Source organism: Tursiops truncatus, chromosome 15 (genome assembly GCF_011762595.2).
Source record: "Tursiops truncatus isolate mTurTru1 chromosome 15, mTurTru1.mat.Y, whole genome shotgun sequence".
In the NCBI taxonomy this organism is placed as follows: Eukaryota; Metazoa; Chordata; class Mammalia; order Artiodactyla; family Delphinidae; genus Tursiops; species Tursiops truncatus.
Genome location: NC_047048.1, coordinates 19,515,465 through 19,542,553, shown reverse-complemented (window position 1 = coordinate 19,542,553; position 27,089 = coordinate 19,515,465). Strand labels below are relative to the sequence as shown.

Genomic DNA, 27,089 nt, shown 5'->3' with positions numbered 1-27,089 from the left:
ATTTTTATTTAAAATCCTTCAGTGGCTTCCTGTTGTACTTAGAAACAAGATATGAAGCAGTATATATAATGTGTACCTTTCTACTTGTATTTCAATTCATTCTTTCATTTTCATCAGCTCTTCTGGCCTTTTTGTGTCATTTTTTCACATGCTTTTCCCTCTATCTGAAACATTCTTTGTCCGGTGTTTTTGCACATCTTGCTGGCTTCTTAGTCTCACATGTCAGTTCCTCAGAGGGGCCTTCCTTGAATCAACATACTATCCAAAGTTGCATCCACTTTTCATTCTTTATTACAAAGCCCTTTATTCTGTATTTGAAATGTGTCATATTTTAATTTTTTACTGTGTCTTCCCCAGTAATACTGTGTTTAGGGCCTAGGAGAGATAGAATGTTTGCATTCTAAATAACAGCTTTTTCTCATGCAGTTCAGATGTTCTGCATTACTGGCTAAATAGAGAATGACTTAGTCTTACTGAGATTTGGGGTTCCACAAAAGTAGAGGTGCCAGAGCCAAGAACCTGCTGATACTATTGGGTGTCCTTTTAAGAGAAACCCCTTATGGCTTTGGATATTTGTTCTGACAATTTCAGTAATCTAGATGTAAGGAGCATGTAGTTACTAATGCTCCTTTATATTAAAGATCATTTCCCGTAACATATATGTCTGGTTGAAGTTTTCTATTTCTTGAGGACTATGAATTATCCAAATCCCAAATAGAAATTCAAATCTTTATCTTTTTATTTACAGAATATACTGATGATAATGCTCTAATTCCTAAGAATTCATCTGTGATTGTTAGAAGAATTCCTATTGGAGGTGTTAAATCTACAAGCAAGACATACGTTATGTAAGTATTTATTAAATCCCATGTTTAAGTTCTCAAAATAGACTTTTTTTGTGAGAAAGAACAAGTATATTTTAGAACTGAACTCATTACTTTACCCTGATAAGTATGTCTTCTTAATCCTTAAAATTGTGAGGATGAGTTTGTTTTTTCCTGATTTCTTCCCCCAGCTAACTTAACCTCTAGTTAGGAGTAAGAGCTAATTAGAAAGATTTTTTGCTCTGTATAGGTAATATTTACAAAGACAAGAAAATGATGTTCAAATTAGTGAATAAGTATTTCTGAACCCTTCTTTGGTTTTTGTTTGCCTGTACACTTTTTCCCCCTACCATTTTTTCACTACAGAAATGTATATTAAGTGTCTTAAGAGATCTGTCCTAAATGTTTTGTCAGCATCAAGAGTATTCAGTAATGCTAACATTTGTTCCTAATCAGTCCGGGGCTTTTGTTGGGAAGCAACCACAGACACTGGAATCAGGCTTAGGTTTGACTCCATTTACTACTTCCCACCAGTTGTGTGAAGTTGTATTTGGGTAAGTTACCTAAAGTTTGTGACTCAGATTCCTCAAAATAAAATAGGGATATGAGTATTTAACTCCAGGGAGTTGTAGGAATTAAATAGTGCCTGGCACATGGTAAATGCCCTTTATTGGAGTAAGAATGTGGTAATATCCTAGGAGTGGTCTAGAGCTTAAGAAATGCACTAAAGGGGCAGGATTAAAACTTTATATCTAACTTTCTCTGCTTTCTTGAAATTTCAATGGTGATAACAATTAAAATATGTGAAAAGGGTAGCAACTTGAGCTATTTAAAGCGTAGAGATTTTTACCTTACTTGAAATTCTGGCAAATTCTGCTTTTGGTCAATGAAACATTCTGGAATTTGCCAGTCCTAGGAAATGGAATGTGTTCTTGGAATTGAGGGAAAATAGTCATTTCCTGGAGCTTTACCTCATGTGGACAAGTTTTCTAAGAATATTCTCATTAGTTTAGTGTAAAGTTATATTCCATACGTTAATGTTTGGAGGTTCTTTTGTGTAATATCTTCTGTATAGCAACAACTTAAAAAGCTGAATACTTTTATTCTTCCTATAAATACCAAGTGAACTATGTGCCTTTTACTTTACATAATTTTGAGACATGGTAAGAGAAGAATTAATTCGTAGAATCTAGTGTGAAGTTATTCCTTAATTTACCAAGTGCTTTTTAAAAATAGCAAGCATTCGATTTCAGTAGATTTTTTTGATATTCAGAGACTTTGAGGAGAGAATTGTTCAAAGTATCAATACTAGGGAAAATAGTTGCCCCTTAAAGAATTAAATGTGAATTCACTGTGTATATGATTTCCTTTGTAATGTACTTGCCTCGTGAAGTGCCTTTGAATTTGTTGAGCAAATACTAGTAAATTAAAACTTCATTTTTATCTCAGGACTTCCAAATCATGCACAGATTTAGAAACTCCATTCATACGCTGTCTGACATTTCTTTGTAGTCAGGATAGTGTAAACTTAAAACTAAAACTAAGCCTTTAAAGGCTGTATTTTAGCAACTTGACTCTTGTCCCCTTTTCTGTGTGGACTTTTAAAGGAATTTCTCCTTGAGCTTTTTTGTGTATGTATTTTAAAAATCAGTTTGTTCAGTTCTCCATAACCAACTTATTTAACTTATTCTTTTAACCAAAATACTCTGTCAGACTGTTGATTTTTTTGGAACTTAGAATTCTTATTTAGTCTTTGGTCATTGTCTTGAGACTTTTTTAAAAAATTAAACTGCCAACCTTTCTGGATTTCAAATTTAGTTTTTGGAGCACAGCAGTTTCTCGGGGATCCAAATTAAAAAATGTTAACAACAGTGGTCTTGCTTTAAGGAAATCCGATGTATGAAAGTTAACGTCTGTACCTATTAAGAAACTGAGGAATAATATTATTGTTCAATCTATTAAGAAATAACGACAAAGTTTCTTAAATAACAAAAAACTCATACTACCTTTCAGAAAACATTTATTGTATAAGTGGCAAGATACACATCTATTCTAGAATTCCCCAGTATGGATTTTTTTTTTTTAAACCAGAAATGCATCTTAAACTGTTCAAAGATAGTAAAGATTAATCAAGGTAATGTGTTTATTACTTCTGAAATTGGCTGTTTTAAAATCTTTATGCCAAGGAAAAATTGTGTTCCTAAAAATGTGTGATTATAGAGATGTTTTTATCACAAAAATTCATTAATAGCTACTCACAGAGAGCTAATGCTGATTTTCTTTTTGTCGTTTTAGAAGTCGAACTGAACCAGTGATGGGAACTTCAAAAGCAGTATGTAAAAACACAATCTCACACTTTTTCTACACATTGCTTTTACCTTTATAATGTAGCAGTGAAGTAAATCATTTTAGAACTTAATATCCAACTGATCATAGTACATATTGTAAATAAAATGTATTTGATTACAGCTCAGTTGAATATGGATATATGTGGCATAACTTGCACACTTTATTTTGTAGAAATGGGTAGTTTGTGCCCAAAAAACACTGTTTCATATTAAATATGATAGCATTCTTCCTGTATGACGCTGTGTTGTACAGTTAATGTATGATCTTTTTTTAGATCATGTAGGTTTTACACTAATGAACATGGTAACATGTTCTACATCTGTCTGTCTATAGTTAGTATTTTGTATGTATGTACAGGCTGTTGTGTGCTTTTTGTTTCTTGCAATAAAAAATGTTTGGAGTGTATATTTTGCCATTTTCACGTTGTATCACTTAGTTTTTCTTTTTTTGGTTTTTGGTTTTTTTTGGTTTTTGGTTTTTTTTCTGCCTGATTGATGGCTTTGAAAAATGCATTAGCAACATCCAAAGCATATATTTAAGGTTTGATTCTTTCTCCAGTTTCAGACACGTCATAGAAAAGAGCTTTCCAGAGACCATTGATGCAGCTTTTATTATTTACTTTTGCTTTATTTGGCAATTTTGAGCTCCTATTCTTTGTTTATATCTGTACTGTAAAGTGAAACCTGGAATTGGGCCCCCTACAAGTATATCAGTGTCTCGTCGATGATTTTGATGATTTTATACAATTGAGTACACCGTTCTCAAGTTTTAACAGAGGTCTTCTACTTCTCTAGTCTGCTCAGTTGTCCAAATTAAAATATTTCCTGTTTCTCATAAGATATTAAAATGCTGCATTAATTGTAAGCCAGCTGAAAGCTGTAGCTTATCAAAGGTAACTCCCCTTAACCAGGGTAACATCTTAACCTTAAGTATGACACCATTTTGACTTCGAGCTTTTAAGTGAAAGGTAGCAGCATTCCTAAGTTGTGGGGTGAAACATCCATTTCAGAACAGAGATCTGTAGTAATTGGGTTCTGTAAACTTGATGGTGCTCTAAACATTTGACTGCTCAGGCTTGATTTGTACACAATACAAGATGTCTGAAATCTTCACGTAGAATTTAAGGGTATTGCTTGCTGTTTCAACTTTATCCTTTTAAAATGCTACTGATCTTTTAATTGTGTATCAGGCATTTCACTAACCTTGGATCATTGGATCTTAAACATGATAACATAGAATATCTGAACTTTGGACTTGTTCTCTATAAAGTATATGGCCTTTAGTTCTCATGGAACTAAATATAGTGATTCAAAAATCACAACTCTTAGTGTTTTGGGTTTTTTTTTTCCCCTCTTTGGGGTATATGGGTTTTTTGGGGGGGGTTAAAGCGTAATGCTGTAAAGACTGTCCACAGTTTCTGTTTTGCTGGTGATTGGTTTAAAACTGATTTTTATGTATCCAAATGCTAGCACAAATCAGATTGACTATACTGGTGACTGTAGTAGTTAATGTAACACATTTTGTATAAAGTACATTTTATATAGTATTTAAACTAATTCAGATGAAGTTTTATTTCTTGAAAACAATTATTTCCTTTTTGTTTATTAGCATGTGTATGAACACAGATCACATGTTCATAAATAAAGTTAACGTTCTTTTAGCCTTGTGTGTTCCCTGGCATGTCTGTATTACACTTACAAGAAGCAGTTTATTTTATGCTTATTTAGGTTTCTCTTTTCTTTCTTCTTTTTTTAAAAAATAACTTTAAAACTGACTTTGATTTTTAGGTAGAATAATTTTAAATGGAGATATTAAGTAACTTAATATCCCTATCATTTATTTGCTTGGGGTACACTTGCTGACATTTAAGATTTGAGAGAATATATTCATAAAGTGTAATTAGTGCCCATCTTAGGAGACTTACGTGCATTGTGCAAATTCACAAAAGCCAATTAAGACAGAATCACTAAACCAGATTTTTAAATTCTAATTAGTAAATGTATGTACACTTTTGATAATTTAAGCCAGCTCTAATCAAGGATGACTGTTTCTATCTATATTCCACAACTTTTGTTTGTAGTCATCCTTCTATGTTGGTACTCCAAAGCTGCGGGTTCTTCCTGCTTACATTTTGTAAGATCCTTTAATTTCAAGCAAATATAGTTGGCATAAAAGATTTCAGATTCTTGCTTCCAGATGCAAGACCACAAATTAGATGTGAGAATGTGGGTTAATTTTGATGTCTATAGTGTGCATTAATCAGTGTTTTTGGAGACTATTTTTTTTAAGTAGGGTTTTTTTTTAAATCTGAAAGTTACTGTATTTATTGATGTTTAGTACGTATAAATTCCTAGTTTCTAAAGCATTTCTTGTCAGCATTTTACACTTATTTCTTAGTACCTTGCTATATGTAGAAAACAATTGGATGCCTTTCTAAATTTGTGGTAAATTTGACTTGTGAATTATAAGGTATTAAAGTGTTATAGGGATTATTTGGTGGAAAAAAGTGATTTAGATGCTGTTGAATATCTGAAACCACTTTTAACCAGATAAATATATACTAATAATAACAAGTTGGCAGAAATCTAAAAGAAACGATAGGAAAGCCCAGCATAATAACAAAAAGACAGCTATATCTTAGGAGTGGGAAGAACAAAAAAATGTTAGTTTTTTAGTTCCAACAATAAAAAAGAGTGATATAACTGATTGCTTTCTTTCTAAGGAAATGATCAGTATGCATATTCTAGACAGTAATAGGCTATTTTTAAAGGCTATTAATTTCATGGATTGACAGCAGTTTGTTCAGTCCTTGTTTCTTAAAATTCAGGTAATTCCTGGTTGATATATCAATAAAATATTACCCTCTTCAAAATAGATTGAATAGGTCAGAATTTGTTCTGGATAAAAATAGTCTATTTATGTGTTCTTTCAATTTTTCTTTTTTAAATTTACCTCCTGAGATACTCGTTCTTTAAGGAAAGAACACTTCAAAGCTGCACGAGAGTGAGAACCCACTGGTGGGTTATATGGCTAGGAATGTATGTGGGATTAGTGCATTATGGACTCTGTAGTCCCTCGAAGTGGAGCTAAGAACCTTTTGTTTAAATAAACATCCCAGTAATAATATCCATCAAACTAACATTTAAAACTCTTAAGATATTTATAAGATGTATTTTAAATTTAGTCAACATCAGTTTTGTTTCTATTTATTGAATTACTGCTGTGGTGGGCATTGGGCTAAGAACTTCATATCGAAACTGATTACATTTCTGTTGGGGGCTCTAAGTCATGCTGCTTTTATTTTAATACTTAGTTCTCTGGAATACCTGAAAAATACATGATGAAGACTCACTTTTTTTTCTTTGATGCAGACAACTTGTTACATTCTCTCCATTTTAAAGAAGAGTTCTGACCAATAATGCATGAGAAATGTATAACATGTCGAATAAGCGGCCCACTTACTGCATAGGAAGCTAATAATGTTTTCATTTTGGTACACTTGTAGGGAAATCATATCTTTAGAGTTAGAGGCTGAAGGTGTGTGCATACACACATACATAAACATTTTTTTTAAACTGATATTAACATATTCAGGGGAACAATAAGAAGTTTTAAATGTCACATTTGAAAAAAAATGTTTTTTAAAGCCCTTTTATATCCATGTTTAATACTTGCTCTGTTTGATTAAATTAACTTTCTTTTCTCTGCATATTAAAGTCCATTCTGTAACTGCTCTGTTTGCCCTGCCCCGGGGTACCTTTTGTTTCCCTTTATTTGGCTTAACATCTTTGCCCTGATAAAGCTGTGATTTCTTTGGCAAGATTAGCTATTGTTACTCTTTGTATGGGAGAATAAATGAACTTATTCAGACTGAGCAGTACATACTCAAAGAAGAAAAAGTAGCAATTATCTGGAACCTGTTTTATTAAAGCAATTATCTGAGCCTTTAAAGAGCTGCTTGTTTTTACAGTGTTATGTAATGGCATTATGGGAAAGTTCGAAAGATTTCTTATTCTCTCTTCTAGTGTACATTGTCTTGAGCATTATCAAATTTAGAGACCATTGATAGACATGGGACTCTTTCTTAGTATTAAACCACCACTCTGAACAGGTTTCCTATGTGATATAGTGTTCTTTACCCTGTTTTCTCATTGTAATTGAGTCCCTATCAACGGTTAGCCTTTATTTACTGTATGTGGGATGTGTGGAGAAGGATAAGTGGGGTGAGTTTACATTTCAGCTTTAAAACAAGATAACATTCTTTAGAAAACGTCTAAGAAAAATGCCCAGTATTTGAACATTAAGTGGCAGTAGGGACTAAATGATCACTTTCAGATGTTTTCAGTGTGGAACTTGAATGTGTGTTTAATTTTTTGTGAACAGATTGATGACTCTTCTGCATCTATTTCTCTGGCCCAGCTTACGAAGGTATATATATATATATATATTCTTGAAAATATAAATCTTTTTCTAACATCGTATTTTTTTGTTGTTGTTTAATGTGGAACAGTGTTTTAAGAGGGGTTGGGGGAGGAGATATTTTGCAGACACATTGTACGTACTATTACTATCCTGTAAAGAGTAGTTGCTGTTTTGAGAAGATAGGGGGAGTATTTTGAAATCAGCTTCACCATAATGTTGGAGTATTGTTCATCTTCAAGACAGAAGAAACACATGAAGCTACACTTACTCGCTTTTTTCCCCTCATACATTTTGTTTAATTATACATTGGAAACTAGCAAATTTCTGGAGGAATTCCCTGGTTTTGGCTGTAAATTATGTGGACTTTACGCAGCCAAAATAGAAGCTTTCCTTTACACGGACGATTGCGTGGTTATTTCTTGAATATTTGAATTGATCCCTTGAAGGTCAACATTTTAAATGTGATACAATTGTTTCTTTATGCTATAGACTTGTAGTCTGTCTGCATTAGAAAAAGTTTTAAACAACCTAATTTGTTTGAACACAGACTACATGAATTGTGTAAATGTATAAAGTTGTTTGCAGGAATATACCAATGTGTATGTTTGGCAGAGGGGAAAATTGTTACCTCCTGAAATCATTGTATATGCCATGTTTTGCGATAAGATTGCTTGCAATTTTCTGCTCAACAATGTGTACCTTTTGTTTGGGAAAGCACTAGTGATGGATTAATTTTTAAAACAATAGACTTAGTTTGCAAATTGTGCCTTTAGGGGAAAAAAGGCAAATATTACAGATCAGGCAGATTTTTGAGGGCCAAGAAGGAAGTTTTCCAGTTTTCCGAAAATCATTTTTTCCCTATCAGAAATGTAAAACCAAATTTATCAACCGAGGTTAATGAGTTAGATGAGTTTTCCATTAGTGCTGTCCCTATCTTGTCTTTGGCTTTGTTATAGGTTTTGTCCTTATCCCCTAGAATGTATCCCCCAAAATGTCCTAGTAACAAATACAGCTTTTTAAGTTCCTGTTGTGGGAAAAGTAAACATTAAAGTTGATGATTCTAAAACATGAAGTGGGCTAAAACCAATCTCTATAATTTTTTAATGCAAAGTGGTTTAGCATAGAGTTAACATCTTTAGCAATTTATAGTTCACTGTTTTAATTCATGTGTACTGTAAGGACCATATTTGAGTTTTGGTCTTTTCCTACCATTGTTTCTTTGTGGGAAGCAGTTGCGGAGTTTTGGAGGTTTGGGGGATTTTTTTTTTTTTTTTTAAACTATCTGTAAGTTACTGTTTGGGTTCAAACAAATTAGTTGTTCAACATCTGTAATCCAGTTTTCTGTAAATGTTGCTGTTGTTCTAAGCTCTGTTAATGTTAAGCATTCTTTGTATATAAAATTACAATAAAGTGTTAAAACTGGTTGCTTGTTTTGTGGATGAATGTAAAGCTAAAACCTAATGAATGGCTGATATGAGTGCTAGATGCTTGAAGATTCAAGTTATTAGGACTCACTCCCTTAGACCCTGCTTATATCTAGACTATTGTATGTAATACCTTAAAGTTCATAAATCTTTGGAGAGTTGGATTTAAAATTTGAATGCTCAATGCATGTGCTTTGCACTTAGTTTGAAATTTGACACCACTACCTAAAGAGCCTTCTGACTTGTAGTATCTGCTGCATAATATGTTCAATTGTTCTACCCCCAACCCTACCTCCAAGTTATATGCTTGACATTTGATGCTTAATGCTGTGACACTTGAACTATTTTTAAGACTTAAAAACATCAAGTGTTTCTCTCCTAGCTTAATCTCAGTTTTTAACTCTTAGAAGAGTAGTATGCAAATCTTAAATGTAAGGTACAAACAGGGTCTAAGGTTTGAGTGCCCCCAGAAAGACTTTCTTCAGCACCATAGACACCCAAACATCATGTAATGACCTAATGAACTCCCAGTGCGTCTTCTAGGTTATACTTGTAAATAACTGTTTTTATGCAAGATTAGATACTGCTCTTTACAGGATGAGTGGTGTTGTCTTTGGCTGTGTGGTCTTAAATGTGTTTCTAATGTGTGTGTCAAATAATTACCTGTTAAACAGACTGCCAATCTGGCTGAAGCCAATGCTTCTGAAGAAGATAAAATTAAAGCAATGATGTCGCAATCTGGCCATGAATACGACCCAGTCAAGTAAGTTCATAAATACTTTATACTAATAGGTACTTTGGGGTGGGGTCTCCCCCCCATATCAAAAGCATTTTTTTCAAGTCTTTGTGTACATGTAATTTTTTTTTCCCCTTTCAGTTACATGAAGAAACCTCTAGGTCCACCACCTCCATCTTATACTTGTTTCCGTTGTGGTAAACCTGGCCATTATATTAAGAATTGCCCAACAAATGGGGTAAGTTCAAAGTAGAAGCTATGATACACCTTATTTTTCTTAAAATCTTTTCTTAGCCATATTATTTTTCTTGGTAAATACTGCCTTCTCTGTTACAACGGCAAATGAGCATAGCTTTTAGAGCCAAACTGCCGGGCTTCAAATCTTGACACTGCCACTGAGTGAGCAAGTTACTTGATTTCTCCAAGCCTGTTATTTCTTCTCTGTGAAATGGAGGTAATGATAGTACTTACCTCACATGGCTGTTGTGAGGATTAAATGAGATCATATATGATAGCACTGCGTGTTAGCTAATATTAAATAAAGGTAACTGCTTTTTCTCTTCCTCCTCTCTCCTTTCCCATACATATAGGATAAGAACTTTGAATCTGGTCCTAGGATTAAAAAGAGCACTGGAATTCCCAGAAGTTTTATGATGGAGGTGAAAGATCCTAACATGAAAGGTGCAATGCTTACCAACACTGGAAAATATGCAATACCAACTATAGATGCGTAAGTATTCAAATTAGGTATGATCTATGGAGACTACAGTCAGTCCAGGTGATAGTGTTTTATTTAATCTTGGGCTTGTGAGTTGGCTACTTGGATTCCTTATGAACGTTGTATACCAAGACTTAGTCTCCACATGTTGCATTTCTGTGTTAAGAATGAGAGGCTGCAGTCTGCTCCATTTAAAGCAAATTTAAAATGGATTTGGGGTTTTTTTGCTGCCAGTGAGTGCCACTTCCCTTGTGATCTTCTAATTTTTCTTTTTCTGTCATTCCCTGCTTTCTTCCTCATTCACATACATACTCCCACATAGTCTTATATGCTGTTTGCATCCTTTAAAAGAACAAGACAAGTATCTTAAACTTTCTGAGAAGCAGGACGGTTAAGAATAAAAGTTCTGCAAGATATCAAGGCAAATTTAAGTGCCAAGATTAAAGGAAATGCTGAGGTATCTTGAATAAGTTTGGATATACTGTGTGAGTCTTAAGATTCTGAAGTGTGGTTTATTTTATAAACCATTAGTTCAGATTAGCTATAGCTCTATAAGCTATACCTTAATGCTTATTTTTAATGTGTTTTCAGATTTTATGAGCCAATTTTTAATGAAATGAATAGACAGTAAACCTAGAGGCATAGTTCAACTAGGTAACTTCCCATTTTATATGCTTTTATTAATACATTTAATTACCTTTTTGATTACCATCAACAGTTGTAAAGTCTCACAATATAAAACACAATATTAAGTGTTCTTTGGAATATGGTTCGCTAACTTAATCGTGCATAAGAATCTCTTACAAAAGTATGTTAAATAACCTAGGTACCCTGCCCCGCCCCCAGGGATTATATGATGAGACTCGTGAGTCTGCATTTTTTAACAAGTCCTCGAGGAGATTATGAGTTTAGGGGATCCTTAGGGCATACCTTGAGAAACATCAATTTAGAGAGTAGATGTCCATGTTCTTAGTGACAAAATGTATATTAAGAACAGTTCTCCTCAGCTTCATGCTATATTGTCAGATGTGGTGAGCAGGTAAGGATGATGAAAATGGCTATGCTTACAGAATGATACTGAAAAAAGATTGTGTTTTTGAGTAGGTAAATACATTGTTTTTGAGTAAATACATTGTTGTAGTTCACAGATAAGAATTAATGTTTTCCTAAACTCCCAGCCCTACTCACTTTCTCAACTTCACTCCCATCTATTTTTTATCAGTCTACCATCCTGTGTTTTTGTGGTTCATCTTAGAGCAATTTGTTGTTACGCTGTTTCTAATTCAGACATTTCATACATGATTCCAAACAGCTTTAGGTTGAAATTGATGACTTTTACAGACACAATTTAAGAGCAGACGGCTACATATTAATATAATATGTAGATATGAAAGTATTTAAATAGAAATTTGTGTTGGAAAAATTAACATCACCTGTGAACCCCTACTAATAATTAACTTCATTGCTTTTGAATACTGAAATACAGAAGCCCATTTGTTCCAAACACACAGCAAATACTGGGGAAAATGGGAACCCAAATATTTTAAATGAAACTTTCACCTTCTCCACTAACACCACTGATAAGCAACTTAGACTCTTCTTCTGTTTCTTTTTCTATCCTCTCTTCTCCTCTTTTTTTTTTTTTTTTCTTTTCTCTCTTTTGGGCAGTGGGAGACTCCTCTTTCACAAATTGGGAACAATGGGGCATAAGCAAATTGATACATATTTCTGGAATCGTGGTGATGTCTATGGAGCAACTGCAACACAAATAACACACCTAAGGTACCCTGCTCTGTGCAGATGAGATTCTTTCATTTTAGCATTTGAGATGAACACACTCTGTTCCTGAATGAAACAGAAAGGATTTCTCTAGGAATTCCTGTGTTTTACAAATGTGCCTGATTACAAGATGAGGGTGTTGGAAGCACTGGTGATAAGTCTGAGAATAGAATATTTTGGTTTTTTGTTTTTAATATATTTAATACCCAACATTTCTGCAAAGTACATTTCTACGAAAAATGGACCTCCAAATATCTAATGAGGTGTTCCTTTAAGTTTTTTACACATATTTTTAATTTCTAAGTCATGAATATTTCTTAATTGACTATAAATAGATTAATCTCTCTTAAAATGTTAAGTATAGTAGACCACTGTTTTGAAGTCTAATTCTGGCTATTAATTACTGGTGTGATTAGTGACATATTTCCCTTGAATTATCCCCCTTAATTGTGTAATGTCAGTTCCAATTTTAGTTTCCCATATTGTGGTATTCACATTAGTACCTTCACAGGTTTTGGGGACTGTTAGACTATGGAGGAAGAAAAAACAATTTTTTCCCCCAAGAAACATGGTAGTACAGAAAATAGTGATTAGGGTGTTGTCATAGCTTAAGCTCAAATCCTGTCTCTGCCACCCATATAAATATAACTTTGTGGCACTGATTGTGTCGCTTTACTTCTCTGGCTCTCAGTTCTTAGAGTTACAGATTCGAAGATCCTTTTAGCCACTTTCATAGCATTTTTTTTCTTTTTTGTTATACTTGTTTAGGATTTTGTTTTATATCTTTTTGTTCAGGGGAGGATGTTCATAACTGCTCCCTTATTTTGGGAGGTACACACTTATATAAACTGAATTTACATTGTACTGAATTATAAGTATCCATTATGGTATAGTAGAATATATAAATTTTTTTGGAAATACTTCGCCTTAACAATGTTAAAACACTAAAACTTTCTTTTACAGAGAAGCATATGCAATTGGGAAAAAAGAAAAACCACCTTTTTTACCAGAGGAACCATCATCATCTTCAGAAGAAGATGATCCTATCCCAGATGAATTGTTGTGTCTCATCTGCAAAGATATTATGACTGATGCTGTTGTCATTCCATGCTGTGGAAATAGTTATTGTGATGAATGTAAGAAATGTTGAATCTTTGACAATACATAATTTAGAGTATGTGTATTTCCTTGGAAAGGCTGTTAGCAATATTGTATATTTTAATAATATGAATTATTGATAAATTAATCAATGAGCATTTAATAACTTTTTGTTGCTACTTTTTTTAAAAAAAACAACCACCTCCTTGTCCTTTTAAATATTAGAATTGACCACATTCTTTACCTTCATCAAGGTGACTTTACTGAGGTTTTATAAAATGTAGGATTTTTATTTCCTCTGTGTTTTAAATGGTATACAGAAATTTAAAAGCCTTTTGGGCTTTAGATATTCCAGAAGTACTTTTAAATGATATCTAAGTCCCTTTCTAGGAATGTGAAAAATAGCTTATTCTAAAATTCTTAAGTGTGATTGAGAACTACTCTGTAAAGATATTACCCAACATTTGCCAGGGGGTTACTTGTGAATCATTTATATTCTATTAGCACTTGATTTTTTTTCTGCCACTTATCTTAAGTTTGCCCCTTCTTACGTCATCTGAAAATTTCATTGCTCAGTCCTGCTCTGGTCTTCATCATTTCTAAAGATGGTTTGGGGGGACTTCCCTGGCAGTCCAGTGGTTAGGATTCCACACTTCTACTGCAGGGGACGCAGGTTTGATCCCTGGTCTCACGGCCACAAAATAAAGGTCGTTTTGAAATACAAATCTTTTTTATGGGGCCTCTTCAGTGAAGACCAAAGTCAAGAAGAGGTCACTTAAAAGTTGTTTCAGAGTGTGTCTTGAATTTAACAGACCACTTATGATTGGATTTTTTGCAACACTGAAGCATAGTCAGTGCATCTATAATTTAGTGTTGGTTCTTACCTGCTGTGCTATAGATGTCTCTGATTTCCTTGTCTGAACAATGCTTCTGTTATTTATAATGCCCTTTTCTAGTGATGCTTTTTTTCTTAGCACCACATACCTTGTGGGATCTTAGTTCCCCTACCAGGGATTGAACCCGGGCCCTCAGCAGTGAAAGTGCGGAGTCCTAACCACTGGACCACCAGGGAATTCCCAAGTGATGCTTTTTTAAAAGCCCTATATTAGCCATATAATGTTTTTGTCTCTTTGTAGACTATTTCTTTTCTTTTTTTTCCCCTATAATATTCCGATTACTAGCTAAACAAAGAGAATAGTATTTGGGAAAGAGCATCTTTTCTCTCAGTTTAAATGTTTGTTTAGCTTATATCCATTACTTCTGTTTTTAAGATAGAGAGAGATTAGAGCAGAGGAGTGCTATCAGGCGAGAAATTTTACTTTTAAATTTCTTAATCTAAGAATAGAAATGGTTAGTGATGTGTGCTTGAAAAACAGTAATGTAACTGAACACATGTAAACTGTCTTTTTAATTCATTCAGTAAAAACTGGGTTCCTAACTATGCTTTTGTTAATATTTAAAATCTTATACATAGGTATAAGGACAGCTCTCTTGGAATCAGATGAACATACATGTCCAACATGTCATCAGAATGATGTCTCTCCTGATGCTTTAATTGCCAATAAGTTCTTACGACAGGTAGCTATATTTGTATCACTTTTTATGAAAAACTTTTAAAAATCTTTTAATTGATTTAACCGTACTTGAGTAAATACTACATTACATTTTTCTGCATTTTTATGATTGGTGTCTGTAGGCTGTTAATAACTTCAAAAATGAAACTGGTTATACGAAAAGACTAAGAAAACAGTTACCTCCACCCCCACCCCAACTACCACCTCCAAGACCACTCATTCAACGGAACCTACAACCTCTGATGAGGTCTCCAATATCAAGACAACAAGATCCTCTGATGATTCCAGTGACATCATCAACTCACCCGGCTCCATCCATATCTTCATTAACCTCTAATCAGTCTTCCTTGGCCCCTCCTGTGCCTGGAAATCCATCTTCTACCCCAGCCCCTGTACCTGATATAACTGCAACAGTCTCCATATCAGTCCACTCAGAAAAATCAGATGGACCTTTTCGGTAAGTCTATGTATTTCTCGCTGTTAGGAAACAAGTGAGATCAGTGATGTAGTTTTTTTTATTGTATATTGCTTTAACAGTTGTTTTAGTGACCTTCAGTCTGTTGCATCCCACTGTGCTCAGTAAGGTGGATGACTTGTAAGAAATGACCTAGTCTTTGGGAATTCACTGGCAGTCCAGTGGCTAGGACTTGGCACTTGCACAGCTGGGGCCCAGGTTCGATCCCTGGTTGGGGAGCTAAGATCCCACAAGCCACACAATACAGCCAAATTTAAAAAAAAAAAAAAAAGAAAGAAATGGCTAAGTTTTACTGGAGGAACAGACAAATGAAGGAGATTCATTTGCAAATTATTAAGCATCCCAAGGTCAAAAACTATATACATTGCCAGCAAGTCACATTAAATGTTGAATAATGTCCCATGACAGTCAGCTCTGCAGTTCACAAGAGGGAGAGGTCACTTATGGTCACCTCTTATGGTGTTATTAGAAAACAGTAGATTTGAGCAGAACTAAGAACAATTTGGATAAATAGAGAAAGAGGGGATGAAATACTGGTAGAAGTAGAGAGGTCAAGAAATGATTGTTTTGGAGCATAATTATGTAGGAGAGTAGTGAAAACTCATTTAAATCCTACCACTCCTGAAATGAAAGGGACCTTTATAGTCCAATGGCTCATAAAGGCTTAAAAAATCAACCAGCTTTTAAAAAATAGATGCCAGGGGTTTGTTCCCAGAAACAAAATCTTTAGGAGTAGGACCTTTACAAGTATATTTAAGAAATCCCTGCAAAGTATTATATATAGGATGGATAAACAAGGTCCTGCTGTATAGCACAGGGAACTGTATATTCAATATCGTGTAATAAACCATAATGGAAATGAATGTGAAAAAGGATGTATATATATGTATAACTGAATCATTTTGCTGTACAGCAGAAATTAACAGAACATTATAAATCAGCTATACGTGAATAAAATAAAAATTTTTTTTAAATCCCACTTAACCTATTTCAGCTTTTTATTTGATTAATAGTGGGAATAAGGCCCAGAGAGTTCATTGACTTATCTAAGGTTACCCTTTGATTTAGTGGTAGAGGTGGAAGTAGAATTTACTCTTAATCCTTTATTTATTTATTTTGTCTCTCAAGTTTTTTTTTTTTTTAGCTTTACTAGTCTTAAAACTGAACCAATTTCTATCATATCTATCATAGATTGTACTTCTCTTTTTTTTTTGCGGTACGCGGGCCCCTCACCACCGCAGCCCCTCCCATTGCGAAGCACAGGCCCTGGGCGCACAAGCCCAGCGGCCATGGCCCACGGGCCCAGCCGCTCTGCGGCACACGGGATCCTCCCGGACCAGGGCACGAACCCGCGTCCCCTGCATCGGCAGGCGGACCCCCAACCACTGCGCCACCAGGGAAGCCCGATTGTACTTCTTAAGGAGGCTTCTTCATTTTACATTTCACTTACATGTGAAGAACTCTTCAAAAGTCCAGTCCTCTCTCACTTTCCCCAGAAGTTTTCATCATCTTTGATGTAACTCATCTTAATGGAAGTGTGATGGATGAACAGTAACAAGATGTGACTTTTACTCTTTATTTTCCTTTGATAATTTTTACTCATTACATGCAGAAGTAAACTTTATAATCCTATTATCACAGATTATGTGTTCCTGAAATAAGAATATTTGTGTAATGCAGACATTTCCTTCAGGTCTATTATTTTTCAAACTTTACAAGTATTATATATAGAGGCCTCTTAAATATGACTCACATCCTTGTAACATGGAATTTTTTTTCAAAAATATGGAAAATATTGCCTATTTTTTCCAGTTTTATCGAGAAATAATTGACATACATCACTGTATAAGTTTAAGGCATACAGTACAGTGATTTGACTTACATATATTGTGAAATAATTATCACAGTAGGTTCAGCTAACATCCGTCTTCTCATGTGTAAATACAATAAAAAGGAAAAAAAATTTTTTTCTCTTGTGATGAGAACTCAGGATCTATGCTCTCTTAACAGCTTTCCTATATACCATACAGCTGTGTTAGCTATAGTCGTCATGTTGTACATTATGTCTCAAGTACTTATTTATCTTATATAACTGGAAGTTTGTAACTTTAATCCTCCATTTCTGGTGACTTTTTAATGTATTGTAAATTATATTATTATCTAGGGATTCTGATAATAAAATACTGCCAGCTGCAGCACTTGCATCTGAACATTCAAAGGGAGCCTCTTCAATTGCAATTACTGCCCTTATGGAAGAGAAGGTAAGTTTCACTGGCTTTTAAATTTGGAGATTTATTATTATTACAGTAGAGTTTTTTGTTTTGTTTTTTTAACTATACCTTTTTGGTTTTTTCCTAAAGGGTTACCAGGTGCCTGTACTTGGAACCCCATCTTTGCTTGGACAGTCATTATTGCATGGACAATTGATCCCCACAACTGGTGAGTAAAATCATTTTGGTTTGAACTTTTTTCCTTAAAAAATAATTTTAACTTTATTTAACCTGTAATTTTATATTTACTTATTGGTTTTGTTTATTTTTGTTTCCAAGGTCCAGTAAGAATAAACACTGCTCGTCCAGGTGGTGGTCGACCAGGTTGGGAACAGTAAGTATATGTCTCAAATAATCTTCAGATGATTGCTTTCTAACTGGATGATGGAAATTACAATCTCAGCAGTGTGTGCTGAGTGTCTTTTACTGTGAACTCCTCTTTTATATGCCATGTTAACACAGTTTTTATGTAAAATGTCACAAATTCAAGACTATATGAAGAATTCTTCCTAAAAAATTAGTAATTCTTTTCTATAATAATAAGATGTAAACTCATGTAAATTCTTTTTACTTTTATGGCTTAACAAATGGTGATCTTGGCAGAATCTCAGTTAATGAACAGATAAGAATTACTTGAAAGAATATTTTAAATACTGAGTCAGTTATTATGCTGGTAGATTAAACTTTCCTCTTTAATTTGGATGTTTTTGATTTGAGTAAATAAACACATAATAAGATTAAAGTCTGTCAAACACAAAATTTCTCATTTTGACTAGCTATGTTAATGAAATTTTATTGCGTATTAAAATCTGTAGGGTGTGGGAGACACTGCTTTGTGAATGATCCCTGGTGTTCTCCTTACTGCTGCAAGTAATAAATCCTTCCGTCTCCCAGAAGAAAAAACAAAAAATTCTTTAGGGTATGACTTTCTACCCTGGAGTACTAAGAACTTTGATCTTCCATAGGATGTTCTATGGCATTAAAAATCAGATTTATTTATTGTTTTTATATAATTATTTCTATTTATGTGACCTGTATAAATGGGATCATATATTTATGTAAACTGGCTTATATTCTAAAACTTTAATCTTTTTGTTTGAAAGATAAACCAAACTTCTTATAGAAAAAGTATGTTAGAAAAAGTATGTTAGTTGAGAGACTAGGAGAATATATCAGTAGAAAGAACACGGGATTTGGAGACAGACCTGGGTTTGAGTCCCATCTCCTGCATTTGCTAGCTATGTGACAAGGGTATGTGATTCTACTTCTCAGCCTCCATTGCCTCATCTGTAGAATTGGAATGGTGCTACTTACCTCACATGTCAAATGCCTCTGCATAGTGTCCAGCAGATAAAAGAGCTCTTTTCCTTTTCTATAACAATAAGTTCATAGAGAAACTTATAGAATGCTAATTAAAATACAATATTACATAAAATATATATTGAAGCTTAATTGTTTATAATATGTTAATCAGAAAGAATATTTCATTTTAAGTAAATATAACACTTGCTCATATCTCTGTCTGAAACAAGTTTAAGAATCAGGATCAGGGAGTAAGGAAAAGTTTTCAGAATAGTTAAAATAGGTATATTAAAGTCTACACACGAAAAGGTGTGTATAATACTCAAGCCTATTTTATCCTTCTTTCCACACAGTTCCAACAAGCTTGGATATCTGGTTTCTCCACCACAACAAATTAGAAGAGGGGAGAGAAGCTGCTACAGGTAGGCTTGCTAAAAATCTTGAAAAACAGTAATCTGATGACACACTGAAAAATATAACACAAATTAAAGCACAGTAGTGGTAGGGGGAGTGGGTTCATTTGGTTTATACTTTCCTCACTTATATCTTAAGTAGTTGCCCTTAAGAGGCCTATAAAAGAATAGATTACATTTAATATTTTATATATATATAAATTTATTTATTTTTGTCTGCGTTGGGTCTTCATTGCTGCACGCAGGCTTTTTCTAGCTGCGGCGAGCAGGGGCTACTCTTCGTTGCCATGCGCGGGCTTCTCATTGCTGTGGCTTCTCTTGTGGAGCACGGGCTCTAGGCACACAGCCATCAGTAGTTGTGGCACATGGGCTCAGTAGTTGTGGCACACGGGCTTAGTTGCTCCACGGCATGTGGGATCTTCCTGGACCAGGGCTTGAATCCATGTCCCCTGCATTGGCAGGCGGATTCTTAACGAGTGCGCCACCAGTGAAGTCCCTACATTTAGTGTTTTAAATGGGTTTTTTAAATTTTTATTTATTTATTTATTTTTAAATGGTTTTTTAAGGCTACATCTTTACTACTCCTTCCCAAGGACTGCTTTCTCCCTGTCAGCACACAGCAGAATACTGGCTTACATTTACTCTGTTGAGTGTAGAGGGTGGTCAGTAAGGCCCAGACAAACTAAGGTGTCGATTTAATTTAAGATGGATGTTAACGAGCTCAGCTCCCAAATGTGAAGAAGACTTGGATTTATTTCTCCCCTAGACTCAGTTATCCCCATCTTCTACCATCTTCTCTTCCAAAAGTTTAGACAGAAGATTGTTAGGGGCCCTTGCCCAGAAGATGCACAAGCAGTGTTAATCTAAGAAGTAAGCCATATAGTTCTTACTATCTAGGTCATACTTAAGGGTATCTTCTAGTGCTCCAAAGAGAATTGCTAAGCTTATGAAAGATAACTACTGTTTTGTTGCTAGATCACATATTTAATAAGAAGATAACATTTACTAATCAGACTCTGAAAAGAGACCTGAAATCTAAATCCCAGCTGCTGCTATTGTATACCAGTTACCTATAATTTAAAGATCCTTTTAGCTTAACAGAAATAAGCCCACTTTTTTTGAAGAAGCCACTGTTTGTTTGATGAAGCAGAATTTAGAAACTTTGGCTAGCACTGTTAATTTTAATCTAAGCCTTTGAGAGAAAAAGTGAGATTTTCAGTTGTTAATTACAAATGTTAAAACTAGTATTTATTCTACTTTGTTTTTAAATAAATTTGTTTGTTTGTTTGTTTTTGGCTGTGTTGGGTCTTTGTTGCTTGCACGCGGGCTTTCTCTAGTTGAGGCGAGCAGGGGCTACTCTTTTTTTTGGGGGGGGCTACTCTTCGTTGCAGTGCATGGGCTTCTTATCGCGGTGGCTTCTCTTGTTTGCGGAGCACGGGCTCTAGGCGCGCGCGGTCTTCAGTAGTTGTGGAATGCAGGCTCAGTAGTTGTGGTGCATGAGCTTAGTTGCTCCACAGCATGTGGTATCTTCCCAGACGAGTGATCAAACCCGTGTCCCCTGCACTGGCAGGTGGATTCTTAACCACCATGCCAGCAGGGAAGTCCCATGTTTATTCTACTTTGAAGGGTCTTATTTCCTCAAAAATATTATAGGAAGTGGGTTTTCTTCATTTAAACTTTTGGTCTTGGAAGGCATTTTGGGGAGAAATAGGTCACAGAGACATTAACCTGTCAGTTCCTTTAAATGACAGATTAGGAAGTAATGAGATCATTGTGGAGTGATATTTGGACTTCACAAAAGATAACTTTTATCAAAAGATAAAAGTATGGCATCTCCATATAAAGAAGACCTTGTAAACTTATCTCAATCCCTAACTGGCCTTAAATGTTGTTTTTAACATATAAATGATGTTACTTTTACATATAAACAATATCAGTGTCCCTGTGCTTATTTGAATAGTTGATTCTTTTCCTTGTTTGTGGATTGAAAAGATGATGAGTAGAAAAGATAAGGTTACTTGTCTCAGATGCTTTAATATCTTGGAATTTATTTTTCCAGAAGTATAAACCGTGGACGACACCACAGCGAAAGATCACAGAGAACTCAAGGCCCATCACTACCAGCAAATCCAGTTTTTGTACCTGTCCCACCCCCTCCCTTGTATCCTCCTCCTCCCCACACGCTTCCTCTCCCTCCAGGTGTTCCTCCTCCACAGTTTTCTCCTCAGTTTCCTCCTGGCCAGCCACCACCTGCTGGGTATAGTGTTCCCCCTCCAGGGTTTCCTCCAGCTCCGGCCAATTTATCAACACCTTGGGTATCATCAGGAGTACAGACAGCTCATTCAAATACCATCCCAACAACACAAGCACCACCTTTGTCCAGGGAAGAATTCTATAGAGAGCAACGACGACTAAAAGAAGAGTAAGTGTTTGAATTTGAAATTACTCTACACTTTCATTTTCTGATGTAACGTTAAATAGGTATCTTTGGAAGCATTTTCCAGTGTTTCCAGTTAGTATAAGAAAAATCACCTAAAAATTAAACCAAGCCATACAAGCAGCTTCCTCAGGGATTCCTAGTTATTTATAGTTTTAAAGTGGAAAACTAATGACAATTTCATTCATTTCATTCATGATCTAATTACATTTGTCTTGTTAGTTTTCTTAAATGGTTTTTGTTAACTTTCGCTCTTTAACTTTATTTTACTAGGGAAAAGAAAAAGTCCAAGCTAGATGAGTTTACAAATGATTTTGCTAAGGAATTGATGGAATACAAAAAGATTCAAAAGGAGCGTAGGCGCTCATTTTCCAGGTTAGTGTTTTGCAAGCCTTCACAACAGAATTACAAATGGGACTTTGAATATCCAGGGATTAGCTATGGATATAAATAACATTGCAGTGATGGAATTTTTCTGATTCGGTCTAGGTTTATAAAAATGGAAATGTAGCTTATTTCCCAATATCTGTTTATTGAAATATCTCACTGTAAATTCTATTGTGTAGAACTAGCAGTTATGGGGATTAAATTGCCCTTGTCCCTTGAAGTTATTTATAGTGTGAAATAATTGGGAAATGTTTGTGGAAGGAAAAAAATAGTGGACTAGCCAAAGATTACATTTCTGAGGCCCCTTTTACCTAAGGCTACAGCTTTCTGCTGGAACATTAACCTGTGTGATTATGAACTAATAGTAGAATACAAGTTGCTTTATTGATAGAAAAACTGAATTATAAATATTCCCAGGAAGTTTGTTTAAAAGACTTATTTTTTATGCTTGAGATGTTCCTTTTAAAGCTAGACTATTGGCCAACGTAGGACAAAAAAAGTTACTCCTACTTAATAATCAGATAGGAAGTAATGTTTAAATTTAATTGGCATTTTATTTAATGCTAGGTCATATAACTCACGGTACATTAATGCACTTCACTCTAATTGTTAAGATTTCACTCTTGTTTTATAACAAGTGATTGTTCCGATCTTTGTGTACTTTATTCCATTCCAGTAGAGGTCACTGTGCCTCTTTAATCATCTAAGATGAAATGATATAAATAAATAATGAACCATGAGGAGAACATACTGAAATCTGAGAGTCTGTGTTTTATTTTGTATATATTTCTCAACTATCAACTATTGTTTTATTTTTGCTTTTAGGTCCAAATCTCCCTATAGTGGTTCATCCTATTCAAGAAGTTCATATACTTATTCTAAATCAAGATCTGGTTCAACACGATCACGTTCTTATTCTCGATCATTTAGCCGCTCACATTCTCGTTCCTATTCACGATCACCTCCATACCCCAGAAGAGGCAGAGGAAAAAGTCGAAATTACCGTTCACGGTCTAGATCGCACGGGTATCATCGATCTAGGTCAAGGTCACCCCCATATAGACGGTATCATTCACGATCAAGATCTCCTCAAGCATTTAGGGGACAATCTCCTAATAAACGTAATGTACCTCAAGGAGAAACAGAACGTGAATATTTTAACAGGTACAGAGAAGTTCCACCACCTTATGACATGAAAGCTTATTACGGGAGGAGTGTTGACTTCAGAGACCCATTTGAAAAAGAACGTTATCGAGAATGGGAGAGAAAATATAGAGAGTGGTATGAAAAATACTATAAAGGCTATGCTGCTGGAGCACAGCCTAGACCTTCAGCAAATAGAGAGAACTTTTCTCCAGAGAGATTTTTACCACTTAATATCAGGAATTCTCCCTTCACAAGAGGCCGCAGAGAGGAGTACTCTGGTGGACAGAGTCATAGAAGTCGAAACATAGGTGGCAACTATCCAGAAAAGCTTTCATCAAGAGACAGTCACAATCAGAAGGATAATACAAAGTCAAAAGAGAAGGAGAGTGAAAATGTTTCAGGAGATGGTAAAGGAAATAAACATAAGAAACACAGAAAAAGAAGAAAGGGGGAAGAAAGTGAAGGCTTTCTAAACCCAGAGTTATTAGAAACTTCTAGGAAATCAAGAGAGCCAACAAGTGGTGAAGAAAATAAAACAGACTCATTGTTTGTTCTCCCAAGTAGAGATGATGCTACACCTGTTAGAGATGAACCAATGGATGCTGAATCCATTACTTTTAAATCAGTGTCTGAAAAAGACAAGAGAGAAAAAGATAAACCTAAAGCAAAAGGTGACAAGACCAAACGGAAAAATGATGGATCTGCTGTGTCCAAAAAAGAAACTGTTGCAAAACCTGCTAAAGGACCTCAAGAAAAACTAGATGGAGAGCGTGAAAAATCTCCTCGATCTGAACCTCCACTTAAAAAAGCCAAAGAGGAGACTCCAAAGACTGACAATGTGAAATCATCATCTTCCTCTCAAAAAGATGAAAAGATCATTGGTACCCCCAGAAAAGCTCACTCTAAGTCAGTAAAGGAACACCAGGAGACAAAACCAGTCAAAGAGGAAAAAGTGAAGAAGGACTACTCCAAAGACGTCAAGTCAGAGAAGCTAACTAGTAAGGAAGAAAAGACCAAGAAGCCTAATGATAAGAGTAAACCACTTGATAGCAAGGGAGAAAAAAGAAAAAGAAAAACTGAAGAGAAAGGTGGAGATAAAGATTTTGAGTCATCTTCAATGAAAATCTCTAAATTAGAAGTAACTGAAATAGTGAAACCATCACCAAAGCGCAAAATGGAACTTGATATTGAAAAGCTGGATAGGACGCCTGAAAAAGACAAAATTTCATCATCAACTGCTCCAGCCAAAAAAATCAAGCTTAACAGAGAAACTGGTAAAAAAATTGGAAGTACAGAAAATATATCTAATACAAAAGAACCCTCTGAAAAACTGGAGTCAACATCTGGCAAAGTTAAACAAGAAAAAATCAAAGGAAAGGTCAGGCGAAAAGTGACTGGAACTGAAGGATCCAGCTCAACACTCGTGGATTATACCAGGTATCTGATAATGGGTGGGTGGAAAAAGTGGAATATGATAATTAAGAATGTATTGATGTTGGGGGTTAGCTGGTTACTCTTGTCTTTGAAGAAAGGAATTGTTAAAAGATAAGTAGATTTTGGGGGTGAGCCACATTTGTTTTTATATAATCATACACTTAAATCTTTATATCTCAGCAAAATAAGTGGCTTTTGAAAGTTAAAAGGACATTTATCATGTTTAAGTTGGTCTTTTTATACTTATCAATGTTTAATAACTGTAAGTTCTTCATGAATTAAAAAATATTTTAATTCTTTTTAGTACCAGTTCGACTGGAGGCAGTCCTGTGCGGAAATCTGAAGAAAAAACAGATACAAAGCGAACTGTCATTAAAACAATGGAAGAATATAATAATGATAACACAGCTCCTGCTGAAGATGTTATTATTATGATTCAGGTTCCTCAATCCAAATGGGATAAAGATGACTTTGAATCTGAAGAAGAAGATGTTAAATCCACCACACAGCCTATATCAAGTGTAGGAAAACCTGCCAGTGTTATAAAAAATGTTAGCACTAAGCCATCAAATGCAGTCAAATATACTGAAAAAGAAAATGAGTCGTCAGAGAAAATTCAGAAACTCACCAAGGAAGTGAGCCATGAAATTACACAGCATGAGGTCAAAAGTTCAAAAAACTCTGCATCTAGTGAAAAAGGGAAAACCAAAGATCGAGATCATTCAGTGTTGGAAAAGGAAAACCCAGAAAAGAGGAAGAACAGCACTCAGCCAGAGAAAGATAGTAATCTGGACCGTCTGAATGAGCAAGGAAATTTTAAAAGTCTGTCTCAATCTTCCAAAGAGACTAGAACTTCTGGCAAAGAAGATAAGCATGATTCCATTCGAGGTTCCTCAAATAAAGACTTCACTCCCAACAGAGACAAAAAAACTGATTATGACAACAGAGAGTATTCAAGTTCCAAACGTAGAGATGAAAGGAATGAATTAACAAGAAGAAAAGACTCTCCTTCTCGCAGTAAAGACTCTGCAGCTGGACAAAAAACTAAGCCAAGGGAGGAGAGAGATTTGCCTAAAAAAGGAACAGGAGATTCCAAAAAAAGTAACTCTAGTCCCTCAAGAGACAAAAAACCTCATGATCATAAATCCACTTATGATACTAAACGTTCAAGTGAAGAGACGAAATCTGTAGATAAAAATCCCTGTAAAGATCGTGAGAAACATGTGTTAGAGGCAAAGAACAATAAAGAGTCAAGTGGCAATAAATCACTGTATATACTTAACCCACCGGACCCACAGATTGAGAAGGAGCAAGTTACTGGGCAAATTGATAAGAACACCATCAAGCCTAAACCCCAGTTAAGTCATTCCTCTCGACTGTCCTCTGACTTAACTAGAGAAACTGATGAAGCTGCTTTTGAACCAGATTACAATGAAAGTGACAGTGAAAGCAATGTATCTGTAAAAGAGGAAGAAACTTCAGGGAAGATTTCTAAGGAACTGAAAGATAAAGTAATGGAGAAAGCAAAAGAGAGCCTGGACATGGCAGCAGTCAGCCAGGTAGGTGTAACCAGGAGCCAGAGTCAAAGCAGCCCTAGTGTCAGTCCAAGTAGAAGTCATAGCCCTTCTGGAAGCCAAACCCGAAGCCACAGTAGCAGTGCTAGCTCTGCAGAAAGTCAGGACAGCAAGAAGAAGAAGAAAAAGAAAGAAAAGAAAAAGCACAAGAAACATAAAAAACATAAGAAGCATAAGAAACATGCAGGCACTGAAGTAGAATTGGAAAAAAGCCAAAAACACAAACATAAGAAAAAGAAGTCAAAGAAGAGCAAAGATAAAGAAAAGGAGAAGGAGAAGGATGACCAAAAAGTGAAATCTGTCACTGTGTAAAAGGGCAGATTTTAAAAATTGACTTAATTACTAAGTCATCTGTATTAAATTTTGTTATAATGTAAAGAGATTCAAGCCTTGTAAATAATGATATGGAAGACCCTGTGCTGCACTTAAAATATTGCTGCTTGATTATTTGATTTTTACATCAGAGCTTTATAACACGAACTTTTGTACAGAATTGTGAGTTGTGACCATGTAACATGAGAGGTTTTGCTAGGGCCTATTATTTTTAACCACCATAATTAGTTGGGGTGGAGTTTACTGTACTGTGAAATTTTCACATTGAATTTTTTTAATTGCCTGGCAAAAGCTGATATCAGTTCTAAAATATCAGCAGAATGATTTGCTGAATTCATTACAACTCCGTTATGTCACTTTTTGATTACAATAAAAGTTTTCAGTAAACTTTTCA

The 27,089-nt window shown here is 35.0% G+C and overlaps 1 protein-coding gene across 2 annotated transcripts in view; it reads left to right on the top strand.

Annotated features, from left to right (window-relative positions):
- The window catches only part of RBBP6 (RB binding protein 6, ubiquitin ligase), a 31,499-nt gene extending 4,410 nt beyond the window's left edge, over window positions 1-27,089 (top strand). The window contains exons 2-18 of one of the 2 annotated variants that reach the window (XM_004321009.4): window positions 749-848; window positions 3,120-3,156; window positions 7,557-7,601; window positions 9,694-9,782; window positions 9,897-9,993; window positions 10,346-10,485; window positions 13,216-13,388; window positions 14,825-14,928; window positions 15,047-15,381; window positions 17,564-17,660; window positions 17,760-17,838; window positions 17,949-18,003; window positions 19,325-19,393; window positions 21,444-21,806; window positions 22,095-22,196; window positions 23,034-24,791; window positions 25,093-27,089. In XM_004321009.4, the coding sequence (XP_004321057.1) occupies window positions 749-848; window positions 3,120-3,156; window positions 7,557-7,601; window positions 9,694-9,782; window positions 9,897-9,993; window positions 10,346-10,485; window positions 13,216-13,388; window positions 14,825-14,928; window positions 15,047-15,381; window positions 17,564-17,660; window positions 17,760-17,838; window positions 17,949-18,003; window positions 19,325-19,393; window positions 21,444-21,806; window positions 22,095-22,196; window positions 23,034-24,791; window positions 25,093-26,674 (5,225 nt within the window). In that variant the 3' untranslated portion in view covers window positions 26,675-27,089. The remainder of the gene's footprint in view (window positions 1-748; window positions 849-3,119; window positions 3,157-7,556; window positions 7,602-9,693; window positions 9,783-9,896; window positions 9,994-10,345; window positions 10,486-13,215; window positions 13,389-14,824; window positions 14,929-15,046; window positions 15,382-17,563; window positions 17,661-17,759; window positions 17,839-17,948; window positions 18,004-19,324; window positions 19,394-21,443; window positions 21,807-22,094; window positions 22,197-23,033; window positions 24,792-25,092) is intronic. The other variant, XM_004321010.4, reaches the window with a different exon arrangement.